At 47.2% G+C, this 13,152-nt stretch overlaps 1 protein-coding gene across 1 annotated transcript; it reads left to right on the forward strand.

Annotated features, from left to right (window-relative positions):
• The first annotated feature begins 6,589 nt into the window (after nucleotides 1–6,589).
• Nucleotides 6,590–12,059, forward strand: LOC131261231 (sodium/hydrogen exchanger 9B2). Its single transcript, XM_058263213.1, has 7 exons — nucleotides 6,590–6,614; nucleotides 6,971–7,265; nucleotides 9,155–9,631; nucleotides 10,945–11,120; nucleotides 11,200–11,306; nucleotides 11,376–11,681; nucleotides 11,760–12,059. The coding sequence occupies exons 1-7, from the start codon at nucleotides 6,590–6,592 to the stop codon at nucleotides 12,057–12,059; spliced, it is 1,686 nt and encodes a 561-aa protein (XP_058119196.1).
• Nucleotides 12,060–13,152: the final 1,093 nt, after the last annotated feature.

Here is a 13,152-nt window from a genome sequence, read left to right on the forward strand (position 1 = left end):
AAGTTTATCGCTCGGTGCGCCGAAAGTGCCGACGCCGGGAAGGAACCTGCTCGGCGGAAAACCGTTCGCGGCAGTGATAGATGACACTCGTAAATGATATCTCGCCGTTTATCGCACGGTGGGACCCAACCCCGACTTCCGCGGGTTGCGGGTTCTTGGTCGATCTATTTTAATCTACGGTTTTGTCATAATTTTCTTTTTCGGCGCGGACCGGAAAAGTGGCCATTTCAAGTGCTTTATCTTGCCAAATGCTCCGCTTTTCGTTGGTTTTGGTGCCGTTCTGGGACAAACGAAACCATTTTCCGTGCGACCGATCGTGCATATTCCCGCGCCCACGCAAAGGGACGTGAAAAAGAAGATTTTAATTAAACCGTGGCACCCATTAGGACCGACGTGGCAGGAAAATCTTCGTGCGCCCGGTTTGCGGATCGGCGAGGATGAAAAATGTATATTGACCCCCGTCGTACTTGAGTGGGGGGAAAAAAAGGCTACCACTAACACGATTTAGGAGTAGGGCGGTGAGAATTTGCCATTTTCGGTTCAGTATTTGTTCGGTCGGTTTTTTTTTCTCCTCTTTTCGCGCGCCACGATCCATTAGGGAACGTGATCATCCCTTTTTCCGCTCCGGCAGTGTTTCGGCGGGGCCAGAATTTATGCTCTGCACCGTTCGCTTCGGTTATGGGAAAAGCAAAAAAAAAAAATAAAAATAAAAATAAAAACAACCCCGGGGACCGGAACGAAAAATTGGCGAAAATATACAATTTCCGCTCCATTTTACGATTTCGCTGTTAAATTTCACGCGCCTGTCGCGACTAGGAAAGGCGGGAAAGGTTAGTAAATTTCTCCACTCCCATTTGATCGATTCCGGGTATGTTGGACCTCCCCTCCCCCATGAACCCCATTTATGATGTATGCAGTGTTGATTTTTACTGCGTTTTTCCCGGACGGCACGCAGTTCGGGGAAACGAACCCTTCGAACAAATCGCACCAGAAAATTGGCGCAGTGAAAAGCGAACGTGCAAAGGGTTTTGGCCGCCTGGCAAACGGAGTGTCACGTAGTGAGTGTTGTCTCGATGCGCACCGATGACCCTCCGGGTGGCGTGTTCCTAACGTCCAGGTAGTCCTCGCGTACTCGATTCCGGAGCGGAGTTCCAAAATCCAGCCGGTGGACACATATTGGCACCCTAATAACCGTAATCCGGTTTATGTGTCGTCCGGCTCGTGCCACGCCGTGTGCATCGTGTGGAATTTGCCAATTTTTTCCTCCACCAATAGAACCTGGAACCAAAGGCAGATGGGAGAAAAAAGGTTCCCGCAACCTTTTCGGGCCGTTTCGGGGGAAAAAAGGGGAGTACAATCATGCGGAATTAACGTCATAAATGTTTATTACTGAACACTGGTCGACGATCGGGTTGGGGACGGACGTAAAAGACGTGTTCATCTTCACCTGGCACTTGGGCGCCCAAGTCGGAAGCAAGGACGATAAGGAACTATCGGGGAAAAATAATATACGACCATTAACACCGTTTCCTTTGGGAAGAAAAGGCAACCGTGTTTCCCGCTTTCCCGAACGGCGAGGACGAAATGTCACCGGGGAGGAACAACCGTGGGGTCGCGGGTGTCGTAACGGTCTCAGGTAGGTAATTAATATCAGACAGGTACCCTCGATGGAGTGGTCTATTCGTGGCCTAAAACGGAAGAGACCTACACACGCTTGCACGACCGAGCACGTGGCACGAAAAAAGCAATTTATGGGAAGACATGCCGATGGAGAAAAAAAAGACTAGCCGAAAAATTAAGAAACCGTCGAAAATTTGGTAAAATTTAAAGGCAAACTTTGGCCCTCGGTTTTTTCGTTCGGTTCGCATTCGTTTGCGTCCCTGCACGTGAAGTTTTTCGTGCAGATTTATCACTTTTAATGTGACACCGCGGTGTCTTCGCACACGGCACGATATGGTGGGTTTTGGGTGTCGTAGGACCCATCCGATGGGAAGGATGGATGGGAAAGAAATGGAATGAAGTTGGCGCTCGCTCGTAACCAACTATCTCCGCGATCGTGGGCGTCCCGAATGGAAGAGGATCCGATTGTGCCGTGGAACAAGCGAGTGTTTTACCTTTTACGAAACACTAAGAGGCTTCCGAGCCTTCGACGGTATCGTATGTTGTCCCGGCAGAGGGCATGGAGTGGAAATGGAAAGGAACAACACCGGTGGAACAAGAAAGAAAGGAAAAGAAAAAAAACAATCCCGGACAGCCATTCCGAGGTAAAAAGGTGAAATGTTACCCGGTTGGCGCTATGTATGTGTCGGAAAAGCATAAAAATGTTTCTTCCAAACGACGACACTCGTTGTGATAATTAAAATTAATTTTATGGAATGTTCTACATCCTCTCGGTGGAAAAGCTCGCCGGTGAAAAGAAGAACCCGTGCGTTGCCGGATTGCGAATGCAGCGAGGAATGCCTCGTTGCACTTCCGCTTCTTCTACATCTAATGGTTGACCTCGACCCGTTCGGCCTCTTTATCTGCGGAATGGTCCGCTGGCTGGCGTCCTTGCCGACGTTCAACCACCGCTCACACCTTCAATTCATTAGCTTTCGCCCTTTCGGTTTTCCGATTTCGCAGTTCGCAGCCATCCATCCTCCCGCCCTCGCGCCGTATCACCGGGGGACTGGGAGGGCTTTAACAATGGCCAATGGAAATGTGTGTGCGCCGGGTGAAAATTCGTTACCTTCTTCCGTCAGACGTTACACGGTTCCGCTACGGTTACGGTTTCCTTCCGTGCTCTTCTACTTCGCAAGAGGAATGCGATCGGATAGTACATCGCACGGTGGCCAGAATTATTCTCCGATGATGTGTTTTTATTTCCAACGGTATATCGTCGGATAGACTAATTCAAAGGCGGTTTTATTTTTTTAATCACTTCGCACCGAAATCTGAATGGAATTGTATAAGTAAATGTAATTTTGTCATTTTTTACTTCAAGTAAATGTCAACAATCTCATTGAAAACACGTTTCTGGAAAATATTTTTCTATTCTGTTCAATGTTTTGAAGTTTTTGTATATTTTAATGATTCCAATCTTATAATTGCTGATACAACCGCTGATAGTTCTTATAGGAAACGCTAGGTATATTTAACTTAAAAATGTTAAATGCATTGAGTGCTTGTTCATTTCTTTTTCTGCGAACTAATATGCAACATATTCTTTTACTAAACTTATGATCCTTTCAAAAATTTAATGTTTTATTCCACCAATGCTCAATTATTGAAATACATCCCTTTTTTCATGAGTTATTGTTTTTGATATTTTATTTTTTTTAAATTTTAATAATTGCCTTAATGTTTAATAATGTTTGATGGGACTAACGAAGCTATTAGTGGGTAAACATCGCCCATAAGCATAAAAAAGAATGAAGAAAATTGGTTTTCCGTTTGTTATTTAATATCAACAGAATTAAAAAATGCCTTTTGATGGACAAAACTGCCTAAGAAGTAACACTTGACTTTTTCTAAGAGAAGTTCATGCATGGTTGTAATAATTTCTTGTTATGTTTAACACATAATTTTTAACAGTGAGAACGATTGGACAAGAAAACTAATTTAATGAACTAGAATTCTACTTAACTTCAACGTTATTTTCTCGAGACACTTTTTGACCACCTGCTGGAAGTGCTCCAATGTAGCTAGCAGACTAACAACTAACGCTGCTAATGGCATCTCCGTTTCTTTCCCATCCTCTGCCCCGAATTGAGATACGTTTAAACCGAACTCAGAACTTCATCCAGCAGCCAGCAGGGGGCGGTTACGTCGGCGATGGCACGTAAAGTCCTCCGACCACAAACATCTTAGCCACGGCATTGACGCGCGAACTCAAGCTGTGAGCTCGAGTGAGTTTTTGGGGCAACTATAAAAGTTTACCCATACCTGCGATCGCATGTTCGGACAGACTTTGGAGGCATGTTTGGCGGAATGCTGCGGTGGACAGTTGTATCGAGCGAAGCATGGTTGCGCGAAACAAAAGTTGTTCCAATGGGAAGATGACCGGGACGCTAAACACACGAGGGCCGAGGATGATGATGATGATGGAAAGTCCAATCAGTCCTACAAATTTAATGGATCCGCACTCGATGCGGATAACTTCCGGGCTGACTGGCTGCCCGCCGCACAATAATCGCACGTAATCGTCGTCGAAACGCCGTCTTTTCGGCATGGGACGAAATCGGCTGTATGCAAGATTTCCCATCCATGAATATGATAAAATCGGATGGGTTTTCGTTCGAGTGTCTCTAGCCAACGCAAAAGCCGGGTTTTGGGTGCTCTCGTTGAAAAAGGGTAGTGATGCCATCCATCGTATGCTACTTAAAGGCCCCTTTCTCCCATTCCTCCCTCATCCATTTGTTGCTTCCATGCCGGTCGCAAATAGGAAGGATCGTGGCAGGGTGGAGCAAAAGTTTTGTGCAAAATCCCACCGAACCGAATCACCGTGCCGGGGCAACCGGCCCGAACATCAGCTATCGATCTCTGCTGCCTCTGCTGATGCTGCTGCTGATGCTACTACTGGCCGGCTGCTTTGGCCGGTGCCGGAGCGCAAAGCAGGTCGTTCGAACATAAGTATTTCCATTCATACAAATTTAATAAGGACCGGATCAAAGCCCCTCATATTTTGTGTTGAATTTGTACATGCGCTTAGGCACTGCCGGGAGGTGAGGAGGGGATGGGATGGGGGTGGGAGGGATTCGGTAGTGTGCAATTTTATGCATCGCACAGATGATGATGATGATGATGAGGCTGATGGGCAAAAAAGGCCTGATGAACGGGGCGGAGGTGGAGGAAAAGTTCAGTGGAAAATGAAAACGCAAATTCAAAGGTGAAAAAGGTGAACGTGAAGCGGGACGGTTCGAGGTGGATCGAGGACGACCGTGGGAGGGGGATGAAAGGGAAAAGTACCGAAAATTTTCTAACTGCAAACTCCGATGGCAGAACTATCTTCAGTTTGGCCAACCGCACCCAATACCCGGTTCCCGAACGAACCAGGTTTCACCTGGCCCCCGTTCCTCTTCTTCTTCCGCAAACCGCCGCCATTATCATCACCCACACCCACACATACACACACATCCATTCAGGAGCATCCGGAAGGAGCACAAATTTCCGGGTTTCCCTGAGGTTTGTTCCGGTATCACGTTTGCATATATGCAACGGTTCAGGAATTGCATTTCAATATGTGTTTGTGTGTGTGTCTGTGTGTACGGTTGGCCGAAGAAGGGGAAAAAGGATCTACTCGAGTCCTCGACCGGTGCGGTGCCGTCTCTTTCTCCTCTTATATGTCACTATGGTTCATTTATTCATTCGCTTTGCACAAAAGCGGAGCGGTTCGAGGTAGAACCGGTTTGCCGGCGGTTCACCTTTCGGCCGCTTTTTGCCAACTGACCGCACATCCTTTGGCTCCCGGTTGACCAGCACGCTCGCTGGTGGAATGGGTCCGGAGCCCCTGCTCTCCTACTTTCACCCCTTCCTTCCTTATGCAGGGGTTGTTTTTCGAGTACCAAAGTGGAGTTGTTTTGCAGCCAGTGTAACATCACCAAATTCTATAAGACGATTAGATACCTGAACTGCATGCAGCAATCGAGTGAAAGGAAGAGAGAGAAAGAGACAGATTGTCCGGCCGGGATGCATAATTCCGGGTTCCCCCAAACGAATCGGTTTAGAGATCGGCCGAATAAACACCGCACCTGGGATGGAAAGTTTTCGGTTCCGCTGGCAAGTAGCAAAGCAAATTACCTCCACCGGTATATTCACTGTAATTGGTTGCCGGACAAGGGGTAGGTTCGGTAAGTGCATTGATACACCACCACGAAAGACGGGAGAGGGCCGGTTCCGGTAGCTCCTAAACCAGGTGCTTTCTTTTCGGTCCATTTTATCTTGCGGAAATCGAGAACGGGGTGCGCTCATACATAAATTCATCCGGTTCGAATCGGAGCCAATTTATTGGAAACTCTGCCGGGAAAGGGCCGAACGGGGACGGAAGGGTTTGGTCCTTGGTTTTTTTTAACTAACCCTGGAAGTACGACCGAACCATGCTGCATGGCATCCATCATTTAGCAATTCCGTCGGCAAGTCCCCAACCCACGCCGAAGGGAAGTTTGCTTTGTGTGTTGTGCTGTTTAAATATTTCTACTTGTTTGTCCGGCAAAGATAATCGAACCGGAATGGGCAACCCTGCGGCATTAATGTAAAGAAGGAGGGATGGCTGAAAGACCGACGCCAGGGTGATAAAACCAAAGCCAAAAAAGCTGTGCGCAGCCGAGTGGGCCGCTTTTTGTTGCATGCTTTTGGCTGGACAAACACAAGATAAAGATAAATGTAATTAGATCTTTTGCACCGCAAATGTTGGTTTGGTATTTTACCTTCCGCTTGTTATAAAAACGAACGTCCGATGGCGCGTCCGGCTCTATGTTGGTCCAACACTGGGTGTGGAATTATGTTGTTGTAAGTGCGGCCTTAGTGGAAACGCGTGGAACATCTTCATTTGTGGCTGAGATCAACGTGAAAGTCGCAATCAAAGTCGGCGCACGACAGACTCCGATGTCCGATGAATGCGGTGACGCCTCCGAGAAGTAAGTGAGTGTGTGTTTGTGTGGATACGAACCGGTTCGCGATAGTACACCAGCAGTCTGTCGTCTCACAATTAATCAGTCCTAATTGATAACGTCGACGGAGACAGTGGCGGCGATGGTTGGCGAACTGACACCTCAGTGTGGCCCTCCGCATGATCGGTGGAAGAAGGTGATCCGGAAATCGAGTAGTTTGCGTGTTTAAGTAGCTTGTTTTGACCGAAATGCCCGCGAAAAGTAATGAGGAAGTTAGAATGTTTCGGCTTCCGAACATCGAACAGAGTGACAGTTTTTTAAAGATGCTAATGTTGTGCCCTTTTCTGTATCCACGCGCGTTCGGGTCCGCTTCGTGCGAGCAGTTTACATAACATCGGTTGAGGAAAGCGTCGTGGAAGAAGGGCAGCCCACCGCAAGCGGCTCGCCGGAAGGCCGAAGGTCACAGCAGTTTGCTCACTCGAACCCGGCGGCATCGATTCCGTCGATCGATTTGGCCATGGCGTTGGACAAGCAGCAGCTCCCGAATGGCGGCGACGGTTCGGTTCCGTTGACTGGCGTTACGACGGACTGGTGCCCGGTGAGGAACGACGGAGGGGAACCGACCCGGTTGCCAAAGTTCACAGCACGCAGTCCGGATGGGCAAACGGCGACTCGCAGGTAACGTATCGTGGACGCGGCGTCTCGATGATAAACGATCGTCTTTCGGTTGACGGCATGTTGGGTAGCATCGTGAGAATGCGATTAGATTGCGATCTCACATCGACAGCACCGTTTGTTGCAAGCAAAGCTTGGTTGCAATGTTATTGCTTGACAATCGTATCTCACTATCAGACAACATTCTTAATTGTTCCGTAACATTTTTAACACTTGGTTTATATGAGTGTTTCCTCAAACATGTTGGAGTAGAATTAAATGTAATTTTATAGTTTAGCGAAACAGAAGTTCTTCAAAACCATGGTAAACATTTTTAGGAGAATTGCAAATATTGTGCCATGCAAGTTTGCAGTTTTCATTTACTTGTTTAGCTTAATTGATTGGCATTATTGAGAGAGGGCATACTAGTTAAGGCGCTGGTCAGCTGCTAATTTGATTTGCATGTTCAATTAAACCAAAGGAGGATAACAAATCCAACGGAATGTACCCCTTAAAAATTTCACTTGTGAGTAGGTGAGTTAGTGTTGCTACTGAAACGATGCTCTTAGCACACGATGCTCTTTCGTATTAGAGATGGGAAAATTAAAATAAAAAAAAACGGCTTAGGATTAATAACTTTCATTAGTTTACTAGTTTCTTTGACTAGTCCAAGTTAAAAAGTGAAATACAGTTGCATTTAATTTGAAATACAGTGTATGACAAATGCATGTAACTAATCTTGGCTATGATATTATCTTAAAGGAAAGCTTCTTAAAGCTGATACACTAAAAGGCATCGTTTGAAGCTTGCGAACACCCATTTAACGTTTTCGCTCAAACCGATGTGACTGTCAGTTTCGGCTAGCAAGCCGTAGTTTTCTCTCTTCGCAGTTGAGCAAAAACGTTAAATGGGTGTTCGCGTACGTCAAACGATGCCTTTTAGTGTAAGTAGAGTGTGAACACGGTTTATGGATGATGCATGCCTGAATACCATGGGGTCGATATGAAAGTTTGTTAAGAAAAGTAAAGCGAAGTTTAGTAAAAGTAAAACGGTTTAGACAAAGTTTAACTAGAACTCATCATCAACATGTCAATAATTTAATCTCAGAACAATTATAGCCATAAAGCATCAACCTAAACGCTTAAATTCAAACCTAGAGAGATTCAAAACGTTTTTATACAAGGCTGGCCACAAAGACTCAAAAAATAAGGCATTAGAAATCAATATGAAATAGATCAATTCAAAAGAACTTTTATTTTGCCATATACATGCATACATCATTTCCCATGTCAAATGATTTGACAGTAACAAAATTGTTTTAGTGCTGTTCTAGTTTTTTGTTGTTATAGTGCATTTTTTGTTTATTTTGAAACATGTTAGGTGTTCATATTACTTACTTATATTATTTTTTATTTTTTATTTGTCATTGTTTTTATGTTGCTTGATGTTGTAAATTACTTATTGCAAGGTTTCTATATCCAGTGTTCAAAACTAGTGTTTTGAACAATGTAGATTTGTGATTTAAGTGTAATGGCGGACTGGATATATCATTATGCAGGTCAGACTTTGTCGACCTCTTCTCAAATCTAATAAATGATGTTTACTTCAATGCTTATACTAAATCTAGCTAATTTATTTGTGAAATAGTTGTGAATAGTTTTTGAGACTTGGATAGTAGGTATTTCGAAAAGCGTAAGTATTGTTATTTATTGTTCGCGTTCTTTAATCACCATTATTGAAACACAGAAAATTATTCAATTGTTTTATCATTTGCAATATTGTTGTGGCTTGATTCCATAGGAAGAAGGAAAAAATCCGCCACGAACGGTCGATGGAAAATGGGATTTCACGGTCTTAACTTAATTCCGGTGTAATCGCTGACAATAACGCCCTTCCCGTCGTCCGTTCCACAGCTGCCCCGCCCTTCTGCAGCGAAACTGGCCAGTTATTTCGCAGCCGCTGGCGTTGCTGCTCGTGTTCGGCTTCCTCTGGGCCATAGCGTACTCCATCCTGCCGCCGGAACTCTCGCACCCGACCGGGGGCCTCATGCGGCTCGCGTTCCTGTTCGTCGGCGCCCAGGCCTGCGGCGTGCTGGTCTCGCTGACCGGGCTGCCGGACATGCTGGGCATGCTGTTCTGGGGCGTCCTGTACGCCAACGTGGGCTGGGCGGACTTTGGCGGGTACGGGCGGCTCGAGGTGTTTCTGCGCGAGATGGCCCTCGTCAACATCATGCTGCTGGCCGGGCTCGGGCTCGACTACGGCGCCCTGCGGAGTCTGTTTCGTTTCATCATGCAACTCACCCTGGTGCCGACCGCGGCGGAGGTGGCAACCGTGGCCATCCTCTCGCGCTACCTGCTCGATCTGCCCTGGCTGTGGGGCGTTCTGCTCGGGTAAGTTGCCAACAAAAGTGCGCCCGACCCGAAGGTGGGAGAGGCGGTTCACGGAAGGGTCGGATCGGTAAATCCTTTAATTTGGTTTTAAATGCATTACTTTCGACCTCGATTTGCACCCAACCGAAAAGGGTGACCCCGTTGGGATGGGGTGGGGTGGGGCGGAGATTTAAAAGAGGGAGTGCACCTGACGCGAGGAGGGAAATCGGGCGAAGAAAGGAAAAACAGCACCAGCGGCTAATGGAAGTTGCAATGTACTAAAAGCCACATAAAAGAAACTGCTCACAATGGTCCTTCTTCGAAAATGTTCCGGGGTTTTTCCTTGCCCCGTTGGCCACTTGCGCACAGCCTACCACAAGCCACCCACCTGCTTCGGGAAGGGTCCTTTTTTCCGGCCTCCATTCCGGGCCGTTTCAACCGAGAGCCGGAAGCGCCAGCATCGGTTGCAAGTGCGAGCGCCTTGGAAGTGGCATATGGATCCGCGCGGGGCGGGAGGGTAGTGTCGGTGGGAGACGCGGGTAAGAAAAGAATTTTCCATTCCACGGATACGGTTCCTGGATGGCACCGAGGGGAAGAAAAAGGGGTAGCAAGGTGAAGTGAGAAAACGATGCATTAAAAACAGGACCATTTGCTGAAGCTGGAGTTTTTTACAGAACGGCCATTGAGAGCAAAGAAAATATAAATGAAATGAAAGGAAAAAACACACACACACACCAACTACTTACCCGAGGAAAACGAACGACTAACCGAAGGTTACGGTTCATTATTGCGCCATTGCCAACGAGGGGAGCCCTAAATGGATTGCACCCAGTACCACTTTCCAACTAATGTCCGGGGGTAAAAAAAGGAAAACGGGTGAGATGGATTTGTGTGCGGCATGGTACAGGAAATCAATTCCACTTCCCTCGCGAAGAACGAATCGACCGGGAGGAAGCTTCCCCGGGGCCCGAGGGGTTCGGGTGGCATAAGCTATGAGTCCGTCATTTGCAGCACACCGTTTTTGGTTATGCGATCCGTTTCTTGCTTCGCTTTGCGTCTTTGAGGTGTCTTGGGTTTAATTTTCTTCGAGGTCGTTGGTTGTAGGGGGAAACCCTCCGCTTGCATCCGTGCTTTGAGGTCCTTTGAGTCAACTCGGGGTCCAATCTGGGGTAGGTCCCTGTTGCTTCCCTACTTCCATTCCAAACTCATTTTCATACGCGACCGGAGCGGATAAAAAGAATGATAAAAATGCGTTGAAATTTTAAATTTCCCTTTCACACCTTGGCGAACGGAATGAAAAATGCTCCTCTCACATTTTCCCACCCTCCCCTCAGCCTGGTGGAAACGGCCATCTCGCCCAACGTCGTCGTAACGGTGCTGCTGCGGCTGAAGGAGGAACGGCTCGGGCTGAATAAGGGAATTCACACATTAATCATCGCCATGACAAGCTGTAATGATGTTCTGGCAATTTTCTTGTTCGGTGTCATTCTGGGCGTGATATTTTCCACCGGTAAGTTGGTCCCCCACACCCCGTGAGCATACCAACCCGTGCGCTGACTTTCGAACCATTTCCGGTTACGTTGGTGTAGGAAATCTCACCAGCCAGATCCTGCAAGGACCGATCGGTATCGTCATCGGGCTCGCCTACGGCACGGCGTGCGGTTACGCCCTGCTGTACCTGCCCTCTTATCGCGCGGTAAGCGGCCGGCAGCATGTCGACCGGTTTGGCAGCTTTTTATTAAAATTTTAATTACACTCTCCGCAGAAGTACACCAACGGGTTGCGGTTCGCGATGACAGCGCTCGCCGGCACGCTCTCGGTGGTGGGGAGCAAGGTGGCGGGGTATCCGTCGGCCGGGGCGCTCGGATGCATCGTGACGGCGTTCGTGGCCGGCACCGGGTGGCGCCGGCGGCCCCCAACGGAGTGCAACGAGGTGAGCATGTACCTGGACCTGCTGTGGAAGTTCCTGAAGCCCGTTTCCTTCTCGCTGATCGGCAAGGAGGTGAACTTTTCCGTCCTGGCCGGGGAGACGGTCCTGTACGGGGCGATCACGTTGGGTGTGGCGGTGTTGGTAGGTCTTTTCGCGCGGGTGCGGACATTTTACGAGCCCCTCTTACAGCCAATTTCTTTCTTCTTGTTCTTCCGGTAGCTTCGGTTGACTTTCTCCTACCTCTCGACCATCGGGAGTGAGCTGAACTGGAAGGAGAAGGCGTACGTAACGCTTTCCGGGTTCCCCAAAGCCACCGTTCAGGCCGCGCTGGGACCGGCCGCGCTGGATCTTGCCCGGAGTCTCAACGCCACGGAGGAGATCGAGAAGGCCCAAACCGTGCTGATCGTGACGGTGTTAGCCATCATTCTGACCGCTCCGTTGGGGGCTCTGCTGATGATCAAGTTGGCTCCACGCTGGCTGAAGCGATCGTCGGCTGAAAGCGACGAACAGTACAGATAACAGATGAGATGCAGCCTCTGACCAACACGCCAACACCATCGTACTTAGGAGAAGGTTGGAGAAAAATGAAACTGAAACATGGAGTTGTACTTGAACACGATAGTTGATTACTTAATTTTTTCATGTTGCGTGGTAGATGATTTATGGTTGATTTGTTTATAAAATCAGATAGCTATCAAGGTGGAGTGAATAAAATAAAATATTTCTATTTTAGATCTGATTCTAATGTTTTGAAAAATGGAAAAGAAATTATTTTTCAAGAATTTTAAACATTTTAATTTATTTCCTGAGGTTCGTTCGAAACAAACAGAATTAAAAATTAACGAAAACAATAATATGAAAGTAGGTCAGAACTGAGAAGGTATTCTGAAACATTCACATGGAATAAGTTTCGGAGCTGACCAAATTGAAGAACATTTAAAATCTTAACGGGTTTAAGATAAAAAATATAGGTTGATTTTGAAATATTTCCGTAGGTTGTCATAATTTTTTCCTGTTTTCATTCAAAGTATCCTCATGACCGAACTGCTAAAAGCAACTCAAGCGTTATAACTTACACAAAAAATCATTGTTTTGATCTGCATAGTGAAAATGTTCTGTTCCGTGAAAACGGTATGCACCATTTCATGCCGCAGTGGAGAAAATGCTCGTTCTTCTTCTCGCTTTTCGTATGATGCAAACTATAAAACTATAAATCATTGAAAAATTCTTACGACTCCAACATTGGCTGGTAGGTAAGTTTTTGAATGAAGGAACCGCTTAGCCGCGACAAGTTTTCCGTCCGTCCACCGCAACCCGGACACACACACACACATACACACACCTGGCGATGACCTCCGTAGGCAAATGAGCGCTCGCCCAAAATCGGCGCTCGCGGCTTCGTCCCGTCGTTATGACGAGTGAAAACCGTTTGTAGAAAGTTTTGGGGTAAAACTTTCAGCACTTTGGATTCTTTTCCCTCCGCTTATTTTCATTTCTTTGCGGTTGCGGCCACTGGGCAGGGGTTTTCCATATCGACGCATTCCTGTACGATTCGTTTTCTTCCGCTACCGCCACTCCACACGTACCGGGTGGATTTCGTCGACATTTATAA

The sequence above is a fragment of the Anopheles coustani genome, chromosome 3, assembly GCF_943734705.1.
Source record: "Anopheles coustani chromosome 3, idAnoCousDA_361_x.2, whole genome shotgun sequence".
Classification (NCBI taxonomy): domain Eukaryota; kingdom Metazoa; phylum Arthropoda; class Insecta; order Diptera; family Culicidae; genus Anopheles; species Anopheles coustani.